This window comes from Myxocyprinus asiaticus, chromosome 36, assembly GCF_019703515.2.
Source record: "Myxocyprinus asiaticus isolate MX2 ecotype Aquarium Trade chromosome 36, UBuf_Myxa_2, whole genome shotgun sequence".
Lineage (NCBI taxonomy): Eukaryota > Metazoa > Chordata > Actinopteri > Cypriniformes > Catostomidae > Myxocyprinus > Myxocyprinus asiaticus.
The window spans coordinates 42,052,608-42,078,315 of record NC_059379.1 but is presented as its reverse complement, the minus strand read 5'-3'; the positions used below and the strand labels follow the sequence as shown (position 1 = coordinate 42,078,315).

At 40.7% G+C, this 25,708-nt stretch overlaps 1 protein-coding gene across 1 annotated transcript in view; it reads right to left on the bottom strand.

Moving 5' to 3' along the window:
• Positions 1 to 25,708, bottom strand: part of LOC127427159 (glutamate receptor ionotropic, delta-1-like) — a 764,896-nt gene that overhangs the window by 94,695 nt on the left and 644,493 nt on the right. Inside the window, exon 12 of the mRNA XM_051674595.1 lies at positions 18,745 to 18,883. Within this exon, the coding sequence (XP_051530555.1) occupies positions 18,745 to 18,883 (139 nt within the window). The remainder of the gene's footprint in view (positions 1 to 18,744; positions 18,884 to 25,708) is intronic.

The following is a 25,708-nucleotide window of genomic DNA, read 5'->3' as shown; positions in this document are numbered from 1 at the left end:
ATTAAAATTTCTTAATGATTCTTAGAATGGGAATTTTGGAACCGGTCCTAATGGTACCATTTCTCGATGCCTAACCCTATAGCTGTGCTACTTTTAAAACAATGTAGCTTTCCCTGTAGCGAGTTACTTTTACCACCAAGTTGCGGCGTAACGCGACCAAACTTTATATGGGTCAGAACCTGAGGACAATGGAATCTACAAGGAAGACAACTACATTTTTGTACTGAAATTTGTCTGAAGGCATCGCTTTGTTGCTTTCTGCAGCCTTGCTGGTCAATGCTTTCTATAATAATAATAATATTTATTTTCACACATTATACATTTGCACATATACAGTGAAATTCTTTTTTTCTCATATCCCAGCTAAGCTGGGATCAGAGTGCAGGATCAGCCATAATATGGCACCCCTGGAGCAGATAGGGTCAAAGGCCTTGCTCAAGGGTCCAACAGTGGCATCTTGGCAGTGCTGGGGCTTGAACCCCTGACCTTCTGATGAGTAACCCAGAGCCTTAACTGCTGAGCCACCACTTTCCCAACTGTGGTTAAGATAGAGCAGGGAGTAGTAGACAAAGTTATGATTTTCTTCATGCATAAATGAGACTGGAGATAACTTTGTGGCTGCTCTGTTTATTGGTGAACAAACACACTTTTATAATTATGTTAACTACTGTGTTTTTACACTGCTCACTCTGCTGCCAACACACACCTCATCCGCCCTAGTTACACACAAACCTCTTAAGATGGCACTCGTAGCTACCCACACTCTAATGCTCTTAAAGTGACAGCTTACTAATGTTTACAGACCTACTGCGTTGCTTCAAGCTGTATTTCAAGTATAAAGTCAATTCATGGCTGGATCATCCACAGAATTTGTGATTATCAAAATGATTGTTTGTAGCACTACATTCAAGTTTACTTCTGTCGTAACTGGTGCCTTTGAAGGATAAATCCAGACAGGGGGACCAAAGTGGAGAAGAAAGAATCTAAAAAACAGCAGTCCATCAATCCCAAGGTTCTCTCATTGATCACAAACACTGCAAACTTTGAATGAAGAGAGTAGAAGGCAACGCACATGCAAACACACACACACACACACGCAAGCAAGCAAGCATCTTTCTCTTTCATAGAGATAAACACACATACACACACGAGTTAACTTTTGTTAAGAAACACTTTTTTTTCTTTTCTTTTTTTTACACTGTATATGTAGTCATTGTGAGCTGTATATGATGTCACGGCTGAAAGAGCAAGTGTCAGCAACTCCCTCAGGTGTGATTAAATTCACCATATAGCATGACCTTGAGGGCTTTATGACTTCTATAAAACAACATTTTCATTAAAACATTGTTTTATTTAGCAAATCTTTAAAATACCATCCTAAGGTTCATAATTGGTCTCTATGTACGTGCTGCATGATATGGTGAACAGGTGTTTCATATTAAAGCTGTTACTATATGGTATTGTCCAATCATCATCCAGGACAGGAACATTTTAATAATATGTTTCAAGCAGCCACAGTTTACTTAAATATGTAAATTAATTACAAAATTAAAAGGTTCAAATCATGAATGAAAAAAAGTCCTTGATTTTCTAAAAAAAATAAAAAAATGTTTCTTTCAAAACTCAAATCTTCCACAAATTCACAATTACTGAAACAACTAATTCCATACTTGTGCAACTTTCTGGAGTAGGGTAGATACAGGACCTTAACCAGGGTTTGAAAATTAGTGAGGTCTGGGGTCATGCATTACTGAATTATGGAGCACCACAGCTGCACAGGAGGGCAAAGGAGCAGCCATCCCTATATGTGCACATCCCTAGATGTGTGCTACTGTTTTGGGGACATTACTTACTTACAGATAATGATGGTCATTGCTTTTGTTTTACAGAATGCGGTATGCTGCCAGCAATAATCTGCCCGCTGTCTTATGTGTGTTGGGCCTCATGTATTCAAATAGAAGACAAAGACAGGCCTAACACAGTCGTAAAACCTGACTGAGGCCCACACACAGTCATAAATCTTACTGATAAAAACCGCGCCAAAATCAAACAAAGGGAGTCCAAAACAGACAACAAATCCCATGAAGCCTTGCTCACTAAAGGATCGAACTCTCAACTCCTATTGGATGAGGCACACGACAGAACGCCCCTCAACCATGACGTCATCAGGAGTAGAAATACCTCTGAGATCCTTCTGGGCATTGCTTCCAGCAACTTTGCTCGCCGTGTGTATATGCAGCTCATTGCTGCTCTCAGGTGTAGCCTCGTGGCACAAGGAAGTAATGTTCGACTTGAAACTGTGGCCATACAATCTCCATCTCGCTGGACAAGTTGAGATTACTCTGTGTTCCACCGAACACTCTAATGGATCCGAAGGAGATCGCTGAGCAAAAACGCCTGCAGAAGTGAAGAAAAAAAGATTTCTCTTCCCTCTTCAATCAAGTCAACGTCGCTGATTTCTCTGCCAGTCCGCCGAGAATCAGCAGCCGTACCGCCCGCTGACAGAGCGAGGAAATGGCCTCCCGTCATCACCCGAGCCTCGAGGAAACGAGTCGGAGTCAAACAACGGATGAACACACATTCTACCTGCATCCTTATGCGATTCAAGTAAGAGGTTTACATCTGGGCAGAGATAGAATATTATAGTGTGTTATTCTTGTGTATCAAGGTTATTGCATGTACAGTTTACGGACCGCCGAGTCTGCACATTGCTGCTAATAATACTCAAGGTATTACTGTAATGTACTGTTATCATGAGTGAGATCTGCTGTGTTGTAGTCCAACCACATTGGACTGTTGTGTATTTCCGGCACACTGAGTTTATCCATTAAAGAACAAAGACCGCGGGACAGTTTACGAGCCATCCACCGCGTCTCTGAGTGATAAGCTAACAGCTGCTTTCTCTCCCACGATCGTGAAACCAGCTTTGGTGCCGCCACTTTATTCTATCTCTCTCTCGCTCGTCCTATCCACACACAAACGCGACCCCTCACAAACATTTTCGCACACACTTTTGGCTAGTAGATAACTTGGTGATAAAGCTCAGCTTTGTCCCTAAGTTATCATACAAGCAGAGACACGCGGTAAACGGGCAGACGCCATTAACTGGCTTCACTCTGCCCACATTCTCGGCCATATTCTCTGGCCGGAAATCTTGCATGACGTACTCTCCATGAGAGTCAAGTCTGCCATTTTGTGTGCGTCACTCCTTACACACACACACCCATTCACACACACACACACACACACACACACACACACACACACACACACCTTCCTCTCATGTGTTATAGGCTTATTTTGGTTACCATATCTAATCATGTCACTGTTTAGTTTGTAGTTGTAAGTCGGAAGTTTATTGACTGCATTGTATTGATTATTAATTGATATTACTGCATAAATAAACTTTGTTATATTTCAAAGAGAAGTGTTTTGGTTTGTTTTGCATACACCTGTGTCAAATGCTGACAGGGAATGTCAGTGCTCGGATTCAAACCTTCATTGTTTCCTTTTGAATGTCGATTTTCTTAAGAGAACAATCTAATATTGAGACTGTTATACTGTCTGGTTATTAGTCCCTGATTCCAGAGTGGTGCCCCGGCGATATTAATCATTATTAATATTCTATTGATTTTTGATCAGACAATTATCTCTGTTGATTGTTGAATTTAAAGGATCAATAAGCTAGTGTTAATTCTAATCAATGTTTCATTGATTTTAATAATTGATGATTATCTTTGATAATTGTTGATTTAAATGATTAAAAAGCTAACATTGATTCTCATCAATATTCTATTGTTTTTAATAATTGATAATTATCTTTGATAATTGTTGATTATTGCTAATAACCAAACCCGCTTCTGAATGTAGTGCACATAATTAATGGTGCCCCGAGGATAGAATTTAATGAGTTAGATTCTATTATTTAATTTAAATATTAATTAATAACTAAATAAATAATTATTAATTATTTCTGATAGTAACACTGATTTAAACAAACAGTAGCACCTACATCTTTGAGTCTTTTTGATTACTGTCAGTTTAAGTGCCGACGATGCAAAGTATTGGGTGGGAGGGGCTTCATCCGTGCCATCATTCACAACTCTTTCACACACAGTGGACACAATACAATCTAGACTTTCATAATCATACACTTAAAAGAGAAGTTTTCGACTGCTGATTTTTTTTTATTCAGTCGTATATACGTATATCTCAGCAAAAAAAGAAATGTCCTCTCACTTTCAACTGCTTTTATTTTCAGCAAACTTAACATGTGTAAATATCTGTATGAACATAAAAAAGATTCAACAACTAAGACATAAACTGAACAGGTTTCACAGACATGTGACTAAAAGAAAATGGAATAATGTGTGCCTGAACAAAGGGGGTAACAGTCAGTATCTGGTGTGGCCACCAGATGCATTAAGTACTGCAGTGCATCTCCTCCTCATGGACTGCACCAGATTTTCCAGTTCTAGCTGTGAGATGTTACCCCACTCTTCCACCAAGGCACTTGCAAGTTCCCGGATATTCCTGGGGGGAATGGCCCTAGTCCTCTCCCTCTGATCCAACAGGTTCCAGACGTGCTCAATGGGATTGAGATTCGGGCTCTTCGCTGTCCATGGCAGAACTCTGACATTCCTGTCTTGCAGGAAATCACGCACAGAACGAGCAGTATGGCTGGTGGCATTGTCATGCTGGAGGGTCATGTCAGAATGAGCCTGCAGCAAGGGTACCACATGAGGGAGGAGGATGTCTTCCCTGTAACGCACAGCATTGAGACTGCCTGCAATGACAACAAGCTAAGTCCGATGATGCTGTGACAAACCACCCCAGACCATGACGGACCCTCCACATCCAAATCGATCCCACTCCAGAGTACAGGCCTCGGTGTAACGCTCATTCCTTCGACGATAAACGCGAGTCCGACCATCACCCCTGGTGAGACAAAACCGCGACTCGTCAGTGAAGAGCACTTTTTGCCAGTCCTGTCTGGTTCAGCGAAGGTGGGTTTGTGCCCATAGGCGACATTTTTGCCGATGATGTCTGGTAAGGACCTGCCTTACAACAGGCCTTCAAGCCCTCAGTCCAGCCTCTCTCAGCCTATTGTGGACAATCTGAGCACTGATGGAGGGATTGTGCATTCCTGGTGTAACTTGGGCAGTTGTTGTTGCCATCCTGTACCTGTTCCGCAGGTGTGATATATTCGGATGTACTGATCCCGTGCAGGTGTTGTTACGCATGGTCTGCCACTGCGAGGACGATCAGCTGTCCTTCCTCTCTCTCTGTAGCACTGTCTTAGGAATCTCACAGTACAGACATTGCAATTTATTGCCCTGGCCACATTTGCAGTCCTCATTGCCTCCATGCAGCATGCCTAAGGCATGTTCACGCAGATGAGCAGGGACCCTGGGCATCTTTCTTTTGGTGTTTTTCAGAGTCAGTAGAAAGGTCTCTTTTGTGTCCTAAGTTTTTATAAATGTGACCTTAATTGCCTACCGTCTGTAAGCTGTTAGTGTCTTAATGACCGTTCCATAGGTGCATGTTCATTAATTGTTTATGGTTCATTGAACAAGCATGGAAAACATTGTTTAAACCCTTTACAATAAAGATCTGTAAAGTTATTTGGATTTTTACAAAATTATCTTTAAAATACAGTGTCCTGAAAAAGGGACGTTTCTTTTTTGCTGAGTTTAGCTTCCAATTTTATTTTTTAATATGAAAAGTTTACTGAGGTCCGGACCTCGGTGACCACATAGCTGGATACAGCCATGGGTAGATGCTACTAATTTGAAATAAAAAAGAGAATAATTGTGTTGAAAGTTTGATAAATGTTGTGATATTCTTAGCTGTGTGTAGCACCTTCAACTCTGCAGATCCTTCTAAAGAATCCCAACAAAAGAAACAAGCTGCTAAAGATCCCCGATCATTACAGGCCATGTGCACACTGATACGCTTTTGTTAGATAACACAATGATTTTGTTACATGCAAAGTTGGGAGGGTTACTTTTGAAATGTATTCCACTACAGATTACAGAATACATGCTGTTAAATGTCATTTGTAACGTATCCCATTAGATTACTCAAGGTCAGTAATGTATTCTAAATACATTGGATTACTTCTTCAGCACTGGTAGACTTTTTCACTTGTTTTGACTATATAAACTCTGCCAGTACAGTAAGACAAAATACACATGTTAAAAATACATTCTCTGACAAACCTAAATATCTTATGCAGTGTTGTTTCTAAAACAAGATAAATCAAATTGATCTTGTTTTAAGGATTTTTAGATATTCTTACAGGAAAACAATACAAAAATTATTATCAATAACATGATTTTTTCCCTAATATCAAAGGTCTTACTATAAAGAAAATAAATTATGATCCAACGTGAATTTTCTTGATAAAAAAATATGATCGTGCCTGGTAACATGTGCATGTAAAATGGCTAGAAATAGCATTTTAGCTTAGCGTAAAGCTGACAATTTACACAAGGTTTATTTCTGTTTCTTATGCTCCAAACTTACTTCAAACTTACTTCTCTGTCTGCGTGTATGAATGTAACACATCATAAGAAAGTGTTTCACTGCTGTTCAAATGCACTATGGATCGCATTATTTATATAAATGTTTTCCATCTGAAAGGACTAAATATTAAATGAAACAAATGACAATAAAATGCAAAGTAATCTCTTCAGTAATCAGAATAATTTTTTAATGTAACTGTATTCTAAAGACCATAAAGCTCTATTTTGGTCTCGTCACTCCAAATTACAGTGTGCCAGAAGCTGTGAGGTGGGTCAAGGTGTTGTCGGGCATATTGTAACCAGGCTTTTTTGTGGCATTGGCGCAGTAAAGGCTTCTTTCTGGCAACTCGACCATGCAGCTCATTTTTGTTCAAGTATTGTCATATTGTGCTCCTTGAAACAACCACACCATCTTTTTCCAGAGCAGCCTGTATTTCTCCTGAGGTTACCTGTGGGTTTTTCGTTGTATTCCGCACAATTCTTCTGGCAGTTATGGCTGAAATATTTCTTGGTCTACCTGACCTTGGCTTGATATCAAGAGATCCCCGAATTTTCCACTTCTTAATAAGTGATTGAACAGTACTGACTGGCATTTTCAAGGCTTTGGATATCTTTTTATATCCTTTTCCATCTTTATAAAGTTCCATTACCTTGTTACGCTGGTCTTTTGACAGTTCTTTTCTGCTCCCCATGGCTCAGTATCTCGCCTGTTCAGTGCATCCACGTGAGAGCTAACAAACTCATTGACTATTTATACACAGACACTAATTGCAATTAAAAAAGCCACGGGTGTGGGAAATTAACCTTTAATTGCCATTTAAACCTGTGTGTGTCACCTTGTGTGTCTGTAACAAGGCCAAACATTCATGGGTATGTAAACTTTTGATCAGGGCCATTTGAGTGATTTCTGTTATAATTATGATTTAAAAAGGAGCCAAACAACTAAGTGAAAATAAATGGCTTCATATGATCACTATCCTTAAATAAAATACTTTGTTTACTGGACTTTGTATGATGTAAATTGATAAATTAAAACTATTTATGTCATTATATTTGAAGACATCCTCACTATGCAACATTTTTCACAAGTGCCTAAAACTTTTTGCACAGTACTGTATATATTGTTTACATTTTGCCCATAATTGTCACAGTCTGGGCTGGACAGTCCCTGCTGTCTGTCTTGTCATGTGTTGGTGTGTGTGTCTGTGTTTCCCTCTCTCTCCCTCTTGTGTTTTGCAGGTGCCATGTGGAACACGTCAGCTCTGTTGCCAGGACGACTGATTGATTCTCCACCCAGCTTGTCACCAGTGGCACCTGCCTCCAATTACCAGCTCCTATATACTCTCCTTTGTTCTGTATTAAGTGGGTTGTTTTGCTGTGTTGCAACTCTGTCAGTGTGTTCTGGTCTGTTCCCTATTGCTGTTTCAGTTGGTCTAGTTTCTGTTGAAAAAAGGCCAATGAGAATTGGCGAGTGGAATTTGCATGCCACTCCCACAGACATACGGGTATAAAAGGAGCTGGTATGCAATCACTCATTCAGATTTTCTCTTCGGAGCTGAGCGGTTGTATTCAGTGCACTGAATTCAATTCCCTCCAAAGACGCACCTCAAAACTGCTGGATTTACGGCGCATTTCAGGGACTTCTCTCACTCTGCACCCGTGGAGTGCAGAGAACACCCCTGGGTGCTTTGGCAGTGCAAAAATAAGAGAGTACATTCTAAAAGAGTATATTTTCATTCACGGAAAGAGTGGCACACACACGGAACGTGTTTTTAAAGATGCCTTTCCATTTGTGTGTTATTCCTGGTTGCGGTCGTTATCTCTCCACTTCTGACAGCCATGATCACTGTCTTATGTGCCTGGGCACTGCCCACACAGAGACATTGTTCGTGGATGAGTCATGTCCTCATTGTGAGAACATGACCATGGCAATGTTTCTTACGAAAGCAAACCACCCCAGCAGCTCCCCGCACCGGTCCTTCTACCTACGGCTTTGAGGCTGCATCGGTTAGCACTGTGGGCAATTTGGGGACCTCAATGGGACCACCTCCGCCGGGTATCCCCCCATGGACCTCCCATTCCCAAGCACACTCGCTTGCCACGATCGGGTTCTCGCACGAGACCGCCGGCTCGTCTCAGTGCGAGTTTGACTTCTCGTTCGGAGCTCGGGAAGACGATGAGTTATCAAGCCCATCATTGGAGAGTGGACTCGTCCAGTACGTCCGACGTGATCATTCCCTTGGTCCCCCTCACCCAGAGTTTGGGCGCATGGCTCGCGCTTTCCAACCCGTCGCGATGGTTGACCCGGACCGTCACAAAACCTGAATGAGTGGTTGCATACCAGCTCCTTTTATACCCGTATGTCTGGGGGAGTGGCATACAAATTCCACTCGCCAATTCTCATTGCCCTTTTTTCAAAAAAGCAGAGGTGTTTGGGGCTCCCAAGAGTGACCCCCTAGTGTCACTACATCGACACAACATCTCGTTCCCTCCATCAGGGAACGGAGGTTACAAAAGTAACCAGGATGTTTATTCTTCTCCCTCGTGAGAGTTTTGATTTGTATTTCAGATTTTATTTGTTTATTTAAATAAAAGCACCTTTCTGCATTTTGGGTCTATCCTTCTCTCAGCACCACGTACCGTGACACTAATAAAGTTTGTTCAGAAGTTAGTGTACTTGTTAACCCAGTGGACAAAATTGTGAGTGAAAAGCATGCTTGAGATTAAATATGAGACAAAACAATGAAAAATCAATGGAAATAAAACTTATGAACAGAAGATTTTTATTGCCCGTACTTTTCCAATCAAGCTGTAATATTGCCGAATTATGAAAAAATGGGAAAATATGATTGAATTGTTTGTATTTAGGTTACTTAAACTGTTAGCTAAGAAATTATGTTAGCTATGGCTTAGCAAGACAAAGGAGTCTGTCATTTTATTCCAGAAATTTAAAAAATGTCACTGGTGCCATTTCCAGCTCAGTATTCTATTAAACACAATACAGAATTTGAGATGTGCTGGAATTGACACTGTGCTGAGAATTTTCATGACAAAAATTACTGTGATGCATGTACAGGCTGTGTTGGACATTGTTAGTAGACAAATAAAAAAATATAGTGTGTATTTGTTTTCTAGATTTACACAGTGCTAAAAGTGCATACAGTTAAAGAAACACTTATGAATGGTAAAATTAGTCTATTTATTTTGTGAGAATGCGTTTCCTAGTGTTTGTATAATGGCATGCTTTACTGTATAATGCCTCACATGTCTCATTGATAACTGCAACCAGTTATTTTTGTTGTGGTTTAGAATAGCGATACTGTGGAATAGATTTCCCAATTATGATAAAGTTGTGGTGAAAGAGCATTAAGACTGAATGCATTTAGAGCTACTCATGGAAAACTTCTCTCTCTCTCTCTGTCATGTAAGTGCTCTGAATCTTAATGCCGCAGGCCAATCTCCATTTCATCAGATCACGAAAGACATATCACTAGAAAGCCTGGAGGCCCATGAAACCAGCATCTCCATCAATAAGACATGAGAACAATTGGAGGGAACAACACTATTGAGGCAGATGACTCCCATAGAGTAAAAGCACAGGCACTCAATGAGACAAACTCTGCATTAATGCAGATTAAACTGCAAAGGCCGAGAGGGCTAGATTGGGTTTCCTGGGCAATGTTGCACATGTTTTGAATTTTTTGGCAGAAAGAGCAATGAAAAAGCAAACTAGATTTCCATTTCCTAGAGGAATTACCAGTACTTGCAAGGTAGCATCCTGTTTTAAAAGTTGAAAGTTGACTTTGAGTCATGATTCATGACATCTTGTTTTCTATTGGCTGTGAATGATAATCAATGCAAAACGTGACAATGTCTCTGCAGTGTAGATGGATAAACAGATGCAAGAAAAGACAAATCGCAATTCAGTATGCAAATACAGCTGCCCCAAACAGGATTTGACACTTAAGACACACTTAAAATGTCTGAATGTCACTGCATTATATAACTAAATGTCACATTAATTGCCATTTATTTTAGGGAGTATAGCACAAATCAGCAGTGTTCGAGACCCAAGATCACATCCTGCATTGAAACCAGGAAGTAACTGCGTTTGTATAATCAGTGACGAGCGAGATTCAGAGGTTGTATGTTTCCCTCTAGCATAACATTTTTACTCCACTGATGTTTAGGTTTTGGGATCTGGTTGAGGGGTTCAGTTTATAGAATATGCATTCCTCTTCACTGTATTACAGCCTGTACAGTTGAAAACAACTCGCTTTTTGCGCTGCTCTGTGGACATTTCAAAATGGAGAATGGAGAAAATGGAGCTCACACGTGTACATATGCCCAACAACACTTACCACATTGGCCACTGGGGGCAGAGTTTCCAATTTCTGTAAGCACAGACTGATTTCATCTAAAGAATTGTCAACTGACTGTGTCTGATTTCACTGTGAGATCAGTCTGTCCCAAGTGATCTCTGATGGCACACATTAGTTTTGTGTGTGGTAGAGAGTGCTGTCATATCTCATTCAAACAAATACATCTTTTAGAATATGTCGCAATCGGTCAGGAGACATCACTGCTGTAAAACCTGAGTTGTAACACTTTTTGAGGCAGCAATTTATGAATGTTTAAAATGAGTGTGGGATTTGACTGCTACAGCAGCTATGGTGGATGGTGATGAAAATCACTGAATAAATACTTTAATTTGGGTCTGTTCCTCACACAGAGCAAATGGCTTCTTTAGACTTGGATTACTTTTATGATTGCTTTATGTTGCTTTTGTGGTGCATTTATAGCATTTTTTTTTTAAACAGCAGCTTTTGTTAAAAACTCCTTTTGTGTCCCACGGCAAACAAAATAAAAATGAATAAGTTATGATTAAACAATTCGAGAATTTTCATTCAATTAACTATTTTAGATGCTGTCAATACGTCAATATTGTACGTTTCAGTGTCTATGCAAACTTAAGCTAATGTCCTTTTGCTAGGTTTGTGAAAAGATAAAACAAAAGAAACAGTGTTCAAAATGTAAAAGACAAAAAGTATTGAGACACTTTGTGGATGTCAAATATAAGTAGAACATGTCTATATGTGAATGTGCCGAACTCCACCTAAGGTTCCTTTGCTGGGACACCAGCAGATCTTCAGGAGAACTGATTTCACACATTCATTAAATATATCCTTCAGATCATCTTGTTAAAAGTAATTCATTAATTGGTTCAGAGTATTGAAGTTAGATCTGAGAAAAGCTCTTAAATAATTTGTTAGCAGAAGACACTTGCTTTAAAAATTTGTTATCTAGTGGAATATAGTTCATGCATTTTAAGTGTGACTAAAGTGTTCAAACGTGACTAAATCTTGTATGTTAGTCGGATGAATATACAGCATTTATCTTCCATCTAAAGCAGGGATGGGCAACTTTGAAGGGGGCAAGGGCCAACATTTTTTTCTCCTTTCTACCAAGGGGCCGGATTACAAATCTGCACTCTAACAATGTTCACCCCTTTACTCAATTTCCTCATTATTGTGGGTAATCTATGCACAACTAATGCAATGTTCTTTTAAAGATTTAGTTACCTATATTAACATTTTTATTTAACAATATTTATAAAAACGAATATAATTATTTTGTAACTTGCGTTTTTACTAAAACATGCCGTTCACATGTACAAATTCATGTTCAATTGACAAGCAATATACTTCAGACTTACATTTTCAAGAAAAAGTATCTCATTTGCATTGTCTACATTTGCAGCAGACAAACACAAATGAACAGACAATATTTTCAACCCCACCTTCATGAAACAGCTTATAGGTATTAGATAAAATCTAAATATTATCATCAATAACAATACTGGATACAAGAACATAATATTTCAGTGCATTAATACAAAACATTTCAGCACCACAAAATACACACACGGACCGAAGAGTCCCGTGCATCAGAGAACATTCTCTCTATTCGCAAGACTTTTCAACAATCAGTCAGGCATCTCAATCGTACATTTCTTCAAAATTTCTCCCTCTTATAACAACTTTTTCGTTTTTTTCACAAGCACGAGCGAAACTGCATTAGATGTCTTTGGTGATTCCCACACTGTCACGGATTTTGTAAAAACTTTTTATGACTTTTACCCTTGTATTTTATTTACCCTTTACATCTGTGAGGAGAGCAGCTCTGTACACTACCAGTCAAAAGTTTTGAAACACTTGACTGAAATGTTTCTCATGATCTTAAAAATCTTTTGATCTGAAGGTGTATGCTTAAATGTTTGAAATTTGTTCTGTAGACAAAAAAATAATTGTGCCACCATATTAATTTATTTCATTATAAAACTAAAATTTAATTAAAAAAAAAGTTTTTGAAATTGATGACTTGGACCAAATAATAAAGAAAAGCAGCCAATAAGTGCCCAACATAGATGGGAACTCCTTCAATACTGTTTAAAAATCATCCCAGGGTGATACCTCAAGAAGTTGGTTGAGAAAATGTCAAGAGTACATGTCTGCAAATTCTAGGCAAAGGGTGACTACTTTGAAGATGCTCAAATATAACACATTTATTATTTATTTGAGATTTTGTTTAGTCACAACATAATTCCAATAGTTCCATTTATGTTATTTCATAGTTTTGATGACTTTACTATTATTCTAAAATGTGAAGAAAAAAAATTATAATAAAGAATGAGTAAATGTTTCAAAACTTTTGACCGGTAGTGGATCTCTCATACTGTACACCTCTTTGATCACTTGATCAATGGTGTATTTGCAAATCAAATTAGAATCTTTAATGACAGATTTCATATCCAGGCAAACAAAAGACATGGGTTCCACCTGCAACATTAACAATAGTGCACACTATGTTGCTGACAAGCTGAGGTAAAATTTAGCTCAATTTACCTTATAAATGATGAGCAAGTGTAAGATGTTGCATGCTAGAATCCTACAGCAGGTCTGCTAAGAACAAGCGACCTCTTCTGGTCAATAGTTGTAATAACATCATAAACTGAATGCAATCTACATAATCCCTTTTTCAAAGAAATACAATTAATCCTCAGTCTTGTCCGATGGGCCGTATTCAATGATACAGAGGGCCGCATACGGCCCACGGGCCGCCAGTTGCCCATCCCTGATCTAAACTCTCCAGCATGAAGAAGCTGTGTGTGAGAGCAGAGCACAGGTCTGTTCACACACTCTCTCGATGTGATGTTGTTTGATTATTCTGATGTTGAGAAAACACTATCAAACAACAGAGGCACACACACTGTGTCAATACAGTAGCTGCGGTCACACCTGATCACTGGATTACATTTACACATGTGACAGCGCACAACACAACAAAGAAATGTGTTGCTACTCTGTTCCATACAACAATAAAAAAACAAAAACACACAAAAAAACAAAAACAGGTGAGAATAAATGATAACATATTTTTTTCATTTTTGGGTGAACTTAATACTAATAATACTAATATTAATAATAATCCTTTAATCCTTTATGGCGTTGTTTCCCTCTTAAGTAGTCGATGAATGACAATGAAATTAATTTTAATTTTAAACACAGGTATGTACGATCCCATCTATATTAGGAGGCCATCAAGTCTTCTTTTGCTATACGCCTTTTTAAAGGTGCTATTGTTTGTTTTTTCTCAAGGTTTACTTGGGCATGAAATGTTTAGAAGGCCAAACTGCCCATACAAGATTTAAAGAAAAGAAATGGTACATTAAAAGGAGCATCAGTTTAATAATCCTCATAACATGCTCATCTACAGACCGAGGCAGGCTGGAAAACACACACTTGTCATCTTATCATTTTTGCACATGGTTTGTGTGCAAAAATGCACACAAACCATGAATTTTACTGGTATCCTGTTCACATGAAAAATGCCATATTTGATCAAGTCCTGGATGCTGACTGGTCAAAATAGCATTTCCGACATGCTAAAATACACAATATAGTGGGTCGATGATGTGATGCTCATTTTTGTCCATATCTATTCAATTATTCTAAAAAAAGAGAAAATACTATTGACACAAATCAATTACTTGAATATACTATGATGAACATGTTTTCAGTTACTGAGTTCAACTCATTTTTATATTTTGTCTGGGGCTTAAAGTCAAAAGTGTCATGTGTTGTAACCGTCCGGAGAAAGTAAAAAAAAAAAAATAAATAAATAAATAAATTATATATATATATATATATATATATATATATATATATATATATATATATATATATATATATATATAATTGAATAATAAATAATCAATGAAACAATTGTTTTAAAATATTATTAATATTTGGAAAAACTTTTGTCCACCAAATCGAAGTCATGTGGTGCAACCAAACTGTTGCTTGCTGTTGTCTATGTTGATAATGGCTCCTCTGTGTTTTATGGTTTTTAAGACCCTCAAGACTGTGTGAAGTTAAAAAACAACATTAAAAAAAATCATATTTTGACATTTTAATGAAAAGACAAATTTTGTTCAGATCATATAGACTTAAGCCTGAGTCTTGATATTCTTGACCAAAAAATGCATGATATTTGTAAAAATAAATATATGTATACAATATATTCTTTTTTTACATTTTTAAAATGTGTTTGATTTGTTTTTTTTTTTTTTTTTTTATTCATTAATGAATAAATTGTGGAAACTCACATGTATTTCTCACATGTATTTAAGGTGCAAGGAAAGTATTTTACTTGATGGTTTTACCACATTACATTTTTAAAGTCATTACATTATTTATATTCTGACCCACCTACCAATTTCACTCAACCCTCTCACTCTCCTGAGTACTGATCACCCACACCTGCCTCCAATCATTGCATCAATCAACCCCTCTATATAAACCTCACTCTCCTTCCATTCTGTGTCTGGTCTCAACTTCGTGTACAGACTCACTTACCTGTATCTCCAGTGTTAAACACCATAACGATTCCTCTCCTCTCCAGCAACTCTTCTACTCCAAATGTTTCCTCTCCAGTGTCCATCTCCTCAACGCAAGCTTCGTTGTTGCAAACCCTCCACCTCAAGGAAAGTCACCATCTCTATCAGCATTAGTCTTCATCACGTAAACTATCACCACTGCAACCCAGTACTGTCACGCCATCACTTACCTGCTGTCTTTGTTTGTGTGTCAAATACCTGCTTGGGTTAAAACATCATCCTCGAGTCTGAGTAGACGGACAAGAATCATGAACCCAGCAGGTCCGGATCCCATCCAGGAGCTGGTTGACGCTACGGCGTGCACTCACTCAACCTACTAATCCCTCGGCTTCACCCGCTCCCAGCACTTTCTTCAAACAATTTCTTCACTGGTCTACTCCGTGGTCAATCCAGCGCCCTTCTCAGGATCGGAGGAGGACTGCGGTGGTTTCCTACTCCAACGTTCGCTCGCCCTTGAGATGCAGCCGCATCAATTCCCCACTGAGTGGTCAAAGGTGGCCTACATCACCTCCTTGCTGTCTGGAAGAGCACTTCAATGGGCCAATTCACTCTGGGAAAAGAAAAGTCCAGTAATACAGTCTCTTGATGGCTTCGTTCAGCACTTTAAGGAGGTGTTTTGGAAGTTCTGAGGGTGACACATCAGCTGCTGAACAGCTTCTCAAACTTCGTCAAGGTCAGTCCTCTATTAATGACTATGCTCTAAAGTTCCGTATTCTGGCAGCATCTAGTGGCTGGAATGAGTCCGCTCTACTGACCAGTTATCGCCATGGACTCTATCCCAAGCTGTGGCTGCATCTCATAAGACAATACCATGGGGCTGGAGCGCTTCATTCAATTCTCCATCAGAGTAGCCAACCGGATGAAGAGCTGCCTCAAAGAATTACCCACCTTGCAGTCCCCGCCTTTCCCTTCACTGAGGTCCCCTCTACACTCTCCAGAACCTAGCAGTGAGCCCATGCAGATGGATGCTTTTCTTCTTTCCACTGCAGAGCGCCAACGCTGGCTGAGCCGTCTCAACTTCGCGTACAGACTCACTTACCAGTATCTCCAGCGTTAAACACCATAACGAATTCTCTCCTCTCCAGCGACTCTTCTACTCCAAATGTTTCCTGTCCAGCGACTCTAGTGTCCATCTCCTCAATGCAAGCTTCGTTGTTGCAAACCCTCCACCTCAAGGAAAGTCACCATCTCTATCAGCATTAGTCTTCATCACGTAAAATATCACCACTGCAACCCAGTACTGTCACGCCATCACTTACCTGCTGTCTTTGTTTGTGTGTCAATAAATACCTGCTTGGGTTCAAACATCATCCTCAAGTCTGAGTATACGTTACATATATACACTACCGGTCAAAAGTTGAAACACTTACTCATTCTTTATTATAATTTTCACATTTTAGAATACGAGTCATTAAAACTATGGAATAACATAAATGGAACTATGGGAATTATGTTGTGACTAAACAAAATCCAAAATAAATCAAAACTGTTATTTTAGCATCTTCATAGCAGTCACCCTTTGCCTAGAATTTGCAGACATGTACTCCTGACATTTTCTCAACCAACTTCTTGACGTATCACCCTGGGATGCTTTTTAAACAGTATGAAGGAGTTCCCATCTATGTTGGGCACTTATTAGCTACTTTTCTATATTATTTGGTCCAAGTCATCAAATTCATTTTTTTAAATTTAGTTTTATAATGAAATTAATATGGTGGCACAATTATATTTTTGTCTACAAAACTAATTTCAAACATTTAAGCATACACCTTCAGATCAAAAGATTTTTAAGATCATGGGAAACATTTCGGTCAAGTGTTTCAAAACTTTTGACCGGGTGGGTGTGTATATATATATATATAACTTTACATTTTTTTTAAATATATGAAACCAGATTAGACACAAAGATCATTTGTAAGAAATTTTCATGTGTGTTTTAAACTACATTTGAAAGATTTCATTTTTATCGTCTCGGACAACCTTATTTGTCAATAACACTACTGACAGTGATAACATGAAACACTCGTTTGCTTGTTACTGTGTATCTCACTGCGCAGCACCCGTAGAGCTCAACTGTTAACCTTAGTTTACATATCAGGGACCTGGAGACCATTCTTCATATGTTGATTAGCGATCCTGGATTGATAAATTACATAAAATCAAGTAACAACAAAATAATTACTAGTAAGTTCTAAGGAATAAATGTTAAAAAGGTTTGCTATACTCTGTGCGTCATAACACCCTTTAGCCGTGAATACATTCACAGTATCACAGTAGAATTGGGAGAGAAATAGTCATGGATAAAATGCAAAACATAATTTAAAACCTAATCAAAACTAAATCTCAACCTGTGTAAACCCATCTATCTCAAACACTACTGTTTATTTGCAAAAATATTGGTGAAAGTTGTCATGCAATCATGTGGATTATTCCTGCATGGAAATGGCAGAAGCTAATGAGCTCTTCCCATCAGGGTTTCCTAATTAAATTAATGAAATAGCACTAGTAACAGTAATCACAGACCACAAAAACCTCATAGGAAGACTTCAAAATTGTTCTAGAATGCTAATCGAATGTTTCTCAGGATCTCAACATGTAGTAGAGTTAGATTAGAAACCTGCAGTGAGAGTTCACATTACTACAAGAACATTTGAGTGTATCAGCCTCATCCTGTCATTATATCGGCTCCTTACGCAAACTATTTCAGAGAAAATGAATCTGCTTCAGAAAATGAAACCTCTCGAAATGAATCTGCTTCAGAAAATGAAACCTCTCGAAATGAATCTGCTTCAGTCACAGGACACAGGCCTTAAATTTTCTTCCACAGTCTGTTCTCATTGATTTCAGTTAAATCCGAGGACAGGCATTTGTGCCGATAGTTAAAAGTCTGGCAGTGAATGCAGTGAATGGTTCATTAGTAGTTTCTGTACCTCAACCAATGCCAAGATCATCGCAGAAAACATTTGTGTGTAATGTTTAACCTGAATGCACTGTTAGTCACTTCAGATTTAAGAATCTGCCAAATGAATTAATGTAAATGTGAAGAAAAAAATTAAATGTGTAATGTTAAACTACTGTAGCAATATTTAATTGCATATTACCCGACACGTGGCCAAACCGGGTGCAAAGCTTCCTGAACATAAGGAAGCACCAATTATGAGGGCTAATGCAAAGCCAGAAAAGCTATTAATAAATACTGATCAACAGTGTAGCATAAGGTGCGTTGTGTGCTAGACTGTTTGTGAAATGGTAATTTACCGTATAGTGTTGTCCATGCGTGACACGGTTAAGAATGCAGCCAGGTTGGCGGTGTAAGAAGAACACACAATCAATGTAAACAACCACCAACTGCCCATGATGATCCTCAATGCCACAGACCCCACCACTGAATCACCACCTATGATGAGGAGACAGAAAACCACAAATATAAAATTACAAAGCTTTTCCTACAGCATATCTTCATATCTATTTATTAAATAATTTACTTAAAATCAACATAAATCAAAATAGACCCTTTTTACTTAATCTTATACTTAATTTTAATACAAGTCCCTGGTCTTATTCAAGCTTATATATATATATATATATATATATATATATTAGTCATGTAACGATACACAGATTTCACTATAGGATACACAGCCTCACGATAGGATACAAAACAATATGATATGATACACTCAAGCTTATTCAAGGATACGACACAAATGTCTTTTAATCATAAATGCCGCAAAAGTGTATGACACTGGCAACAAAAAGCAGAGCTCTAAGTAACTTAAACAACAGCACTGCATTTATTCTGTTTGATTGTAATGAGAAAAACTAATATGAACTCACAATTTTCTTGTTTTTCCTGAGAAAATAAGTTTGTCTACACTCTGCAGTATAGCACTTTTCACAATACACATAGTTTCAATGCAGCTTTATAGAAAATCATGCCTTGTCTGAAAACCCGGTGAACAAGCTGAAGTGACTGTAGCAAGGTAAAAACTTCTTTCAATGTTATTTAGTGGTGAAAACTCAAGAGGAACCTGACCTCTGTTTTTACGATACACCGATCAGCCAAACATTAAAACCACCTGGCTAATATTGTATAGGTCACCCTCGTGCCGCCAAAACAACACCAGCCCGCATGAGATGATATTCTTCTCACCACAATTTTATATACCGGTTATTTGAGTTACCGTAGACTTTGTCATTTTGAACCAGTCTGGCCATTCTCTGTTGACCTCTCTCATCAACAAGTTGTTTACATCCGCAGAACTGCCGCTCACTGGATGTTTTTTTGTTTTTGGCACCATTCTGAGTAAATTCTAGAGACTGTTGTGTGTGAAAATCCCAGGAGATTCAAAGTCAAAAGCAGATATTATAAGTCTCATGTAATCGCGGGTTTCTTACATTTGTTGGTTTTTTGAATAAGCTGTTTTTTGATAGTTAGGACTCAACTTATGTGCATCTTGATGTGTATGTCACGCTCAGTGTTGGCTGTTAAACTTACTGCTGCTGTTTTTGCCTCACAAATCCACCAATTAGCGCTGTGATGTCGGTGTAAATAAAATGACGTACTGTAGCACCAGGACATGACACCACTGTTTGGCAAATTCGACAAGCTGTACTGTACAGTACAATCTACTTGGCATTTGCCATCGATCTTCTCATCTATGTACTTGTAAGTGTGTTGCTCTGTTTTCCTGTGAGCGCTCAGCGTCACCTCTCGTGGGAGTAGACTGTTCCTCAACTCTCAGTATTGTGCTGATTGGTTTTAATTACACTATAATGTGTTTGTTTATGTATCATATGATACATATGGTATTGTATAGTGAGAATCATATCGTACAATACAATATTTGTTGACACCCCTAATATATATATATATATATATATATATATATATATATATATATATATATACATACAGTACTGTGCAAAAGTTTTAGGCACTTGTGAAAAATTTTGCATAATAAGGATGTCTTCAAAAATAATGCCATAAATAGTTTTCATTTATCAATTAACATCATACAAAGTCCAGTAAACATAAAAAAGCTAAATCAATATTTGGTGTGGCCACGTTTTCCTTTAAAACAGCACTAATTCTCCTAGGTACACATGGACACAGTTTTTCTTGGTTGTTGGCAGATAGGATGTTCCAAATTTCTTGGAGAATCCACCACAGTTCTTCTATCTATTTAGGCTGTCTCAAATGCTTCTGTCTCTTCATGTAATCCCAGACTGACTCGATGTTCAGTGGGGGGCTCTGTGGGGGCCATGACATCTGTTGCAGGACTCCCTGTTCTTCTATTTTAATCTTTCTGTTTGAAAAAGTAATGTTTGGGAGTCTAAAATGTATTTTTTCTATTGACACACTAAAGCTGAAGATATAAAAAACCATCTTAAGACAAATGTTATTGTGAAGCATCTTATGTGCCTAAAACTTTGGCACAGTACTGTATGTGTGTGTGTGTGTGTGTGTGTGTGTGTGTGTGTGTGTATATATATATATATATATATATATATATATATATATATATATATATATATATTGTGTTGTGTACAATTCATCTGTGTGTGTTATTCCAAAGACAAATGTTTCTCATTGTTATCTTTGATCAAAATGCAATAAGTTGCTCCACCTCCGAAACAGCTTTCTTTTTCAACTGACATCACTTACACTGTCACTAAAGGCCCCAGCATACTTACAAAGGAGCTCTTGATCATTGTCCGTTCAGAGGTAAAAAAGAAGTTCAAAACAGCTGAGCAACGACATACTGCTTGTGAACATTCAGACACAGGCCAGACTGATGGGGGAGGCATATAGAGATACATTTAAATATAAGGATGCACAAGACTACATGTAAAACATTAACTAATATGACATTAAAATCTGTTATCAGTCAAATGTGTTATATATGCCTTATTACATAAGTATAATTCACACAAGATCAGTAAAAGACGGTGCTTTAACTACTTGATGATGATTTAAAGTAATATATACAGTATGCAGTGGATAATGTATAATTTGTAATATTTACATTGTGCATTCATGACGCTAATGCGCTAACATGCGAGACATGGCCATAATATGTGCCAATTCTACTCTGTTATTGTAATTTATAATGAAGCTGATCATAACAATTGTACAGATGTAGGTACATTTGCACCAGCTCACTAATAACTCTGCACGTCGGTGTGTTCATGTTGACTGACCTTGACTCACTGAACAACGTAAACAGAATTAGCTGTCGGCCTCAAAGTATTGGAGCTCCAGGTCACACCTACCGATGACATGGACCAATGACAGTAAGGTGTTTATCAGCCAGTAAGAAGTTTTCCTGAAAGATCGCCCTGACAAGCTGTTATGAGTCACTTAAACGAACTCAAAAACACCTTTTGTTTTAGATAGATTTTGTTCTAAATTATATCACTCATTCGTTCTTTGACTTCGTATAAAGTATCAGTGGCCTTAACACGGCAAAGAGACATTTAAGAATAGTTTTGAATCACTCTTGAGTCACGCTGAGTAAATTGGTCAGAAATAGTCTTACAACTCACTCACTGAATCAGAACTAGCGATCAGAACTAGCAATGTCCGTTTCATGTCTACTAGAAGTTAGCAAGATGGCTATAATCGCTTAGAGCAGCATGTTCACTCCATATTGTTTGTTCCATGAGTTGAATCTATTCAAGGTTTTCACATAATCCTGTTTCTGAATGCCTAATGAAAAAGCCAACAATTAGAAGGGCAGACTCCTATAAAGGAGTATTAAGAGATTAGCATAAGGTAATTTCATCACATATGTGAATAATCCATGAAACAAGAACACAATTTCTCATGATTAATCTTTGTCTTTAGAGTAAGCCAGAAAAGGTGCCATTGTTAGCATGCATGCTATCAGATATGCTAATCCTCATGTCAAACTGAGTTTAACAGGATGAGCACTAGAAAAATATACTGTGTTAACTGCTGTAAAAGTTTTATTGTGTTAAGGGAAATCTTTGTATAATCTACTGTAAATTTCATGTGGCGTGAGCTACAGAAGTATAGCACAGGAACAGCCCAGATTTAATCAAAGCTGTTGGGCTTAAAAGGGTTGGTAGGCAGTACGCCAGACATTAATAGAGGCAGCTGAGGTTTAACATGCTATTTGCTGAGGTAGCAATTTATTCCATTTTGTCTCTCTTGGATGAGAACATCTCGGTTACTGTCGGAACCTCCGTTCCCTGATGGAGGGAATGAGATGTTGTGTCAATGTAGTGACACTAGGGGTCGATCTTGAGAGCCTGAGACACCTTCAGATCTTTGAACCTGATGATCAGGTCGTGCTTACCGAGAGACTTACCTTCAACAGTGTCGTGGTGTGCTGCTATAGCAGCTACATAGACCTTGAGAGAGGAGGGGGACAGCCGCCCGTCCAACTTCTCTTGCAGGAAGGAAAGCACTGACCTGACTGCGCACCTCTGGGGGTCTTCGCTACGGGAAGAACACCACTTAGCGAAGATACGCCACTTCAGGGAATACAGCTGCCTTGTAAAAGGAGCTCTGGCCTGAGTGATCGTGTTAACCACTGTGGGCAGTAGACCAGTTAGATCTTCCGCATCCCATCCTGGGACCAGACATTGAGATTCCAGAGTTATGGGTGTGGGTGCCAGAGGGTGCCCCATCCCTGATTAAGAAGGTCCTTCCTCAGGGGAATTTGCCAGGGAGGTGCTGTCGCGAGGGGCATGAGGTCCAAGAACCAGGTCTGGGTGGGCCAATAAGGAGCCACGAGAATGACCTGCTCCTCGTCCTCCCTGACCTTGCACAGAACCTGTGCAAGTAGGCTCACTGGGGGGGAACGCGTATTTGTGCAGCCCCCGGGGCTAGCTGTGTGCCAGCACGTCTGTACCGAGGGGAGCTCCTGTCAGGGCATACCAAAGCGGGCAGTGGGAGGATTCCTGGGAGGCGAACAGGTCTACCTGTGCCTTGCCGAATTGACTCCAAATCAGCTGGACCACCTGGGGGTGGAGTCTGCACTCTCCCCTGAGCGTCACCTGCCACGACAGAGCATCTGCTGTGGCATTGAGGTTGCCAGGGATATGAGTGGCCCGCAGCGACCTGAGTCACCACTGACTCCAGAGGAGGAGGTGACGGGCGAGTTGCGACATGCGACGAGAGCGTAAACTGCCTTGGCGGTTTATATAAGCCACTGTCATCGTGTTGTCCATCCGGACCAACACGTACTTGCCCTGGATCAATGGCAATAGCCTCCACAGGGCGAGCTGTACTGCCAGCAACTCGAGGCATTTGATGTGCCAACGCAGGTGAGGTCCTGTCCAGGAGCCACGGTTGCACACGGTGCCCCAGCCTGTCTTGGAGGTGTCCGTCGTAACCTTGACGCGCTTTTACACTTGCTGTTTGGGGACTCCAGGCCGCAGGAACGCAAGGTCTGTCCAAGAGCTGAAAAGATGGCGGCAGGCGGATGTGAGAGCCACGCGATGTGTGCCATTGCGCCATGCGTACAGGACGGCGGCGCTCTCATCCTTCACTGATGTGAAGAGAATGCCGCTGAACCGGGGCGGGCGCCTGGCGAATTGAATCACATAGCCGAGTCGGATGGTTCTGGCCAGCCAGCGCGATGGGTTGGAAAGCCATAGCCATGTGTCCAAACTCCGGGCGAGGGGCACTAACAGAAGGATCGCATCTGACGTTCCTGTGGGTGGGGCCTTGCGGCGGGGGGAGCAGGGAGTGCCGTGTTGGGAAGCAGTGCTCCGACCCGAGGCAGCCACACTGAGGGGACCCTCAAAGCACTTAGCTTGCTCCACGCGCCCGGTGTAAGGCGGGCCGGTGACTGAAGAGGAGGGCTTCTCGGGCCGTCCTCGAGACTTGTTACCACCGGCCGGCCAGGGGTGTGGTTTGTGTGATGCAGCGGGGCACGCAATGGCGGGGGGCTGAGTTCGTGAGGCCCAGGATGCAGGCGCTCGGTGTCCGGTAGCCGTGGGGACGGCGACCATGAGCACTGGCGGTGTGACCCGAGGAAAGAGGAAACTGCTCTTTTTTTGACAATGTGGGTACCGCAGCCCATACGGGGTGCAGCGAACAGAAAAGAAAAAGGGAACAAAAGATTCCGGGGGATGGAGTGGTCTGGCTACCAGCTCCGGAGTTCCCGCAGACATCCTTGGGTGTCCCGTCTCGGGGCGCATGGGAGCCCTCCTGGGGACTTCGCGGCCGGCCAAGAAGTGGGGGGTGTCCCTCTACTGCGGGGGGCTCTACGCCGGGGCCGAGGACTGGGCTCGGGCTGGGGCGAAGCCGGTTGAGTTTGTGTTGCCGCAAGGGGACGCCCTCGGCGAACAGTTGGGGTGCGCACTCTTGAGCCACTGAATGGCCTCCGTCTGTTGCTTCACCGCCGAGAACTGCTGGGTGAAGTCCTTGACGGTGTCGCCGAAGAGGCCGACCTGGGAGATGGCCATGTTAAAGAACCGCACCTTGTCCGCATCCCTCATCTCTACCAGGTTCAGCCACAGGTGGCGCTCCTGGACCACAAGCGTGGACATCATCTGCCTGAGTGCGCGCGCTGTGACCTTAGTCACACGGAGGGCGAGATTGGTCGCTGAGTGCAGCTCTTGTAGCACACCGGGATCAGAACTACCCTCGTGTAGCTTTTTCAAAGCCTTGGCCTGATGGACCTGTAAGAGGGCCATGGTGTGCAGGGCGGAGGTGGCCTGACCGGCAGTGCTGTAGGCTTTAGTCGCCAGAGACGACGTTGTCCTACAGGCTCGGGAAGGGAGTGCCGGGCGACTCCGCCAGGTGGTGGCACTCAGCGGGCACAGGTGTGCCACGATCGCCTTATCCACCAGGGGTATTGCGGCATAACCCTCGGCCGCCCCACCATCAAGGGTAATGAGAGCGGACGAACTGAAGGATTGGGTTCGGGCAGCGAAAGGTGCCCTCCATGATCATGTCAGCTCATCAAGCACTTCCGGGAAGAAGGGGACTGGAGGGGGGTGTGGCTGCGAGCGGTGCGCTGAACCCAGAAACCAGTCATCAAGCCGCGAGTGCTCAGGGGCGGGTGGAGGTTTCCACTCAAGCCCGGGCAAGCATGGTGGTCAGCTCCGTGTCGGCCTCAGACTGGGCTGCCACATCCGAAGGTGGCAGCCCGGTCGAGTCCTCGGCGTCCGACATCACCAAGGCGCTCTCTGATGCAGCAATCGACATCTCATCCAGCTCACGAGCTCTGAAAGAGACATT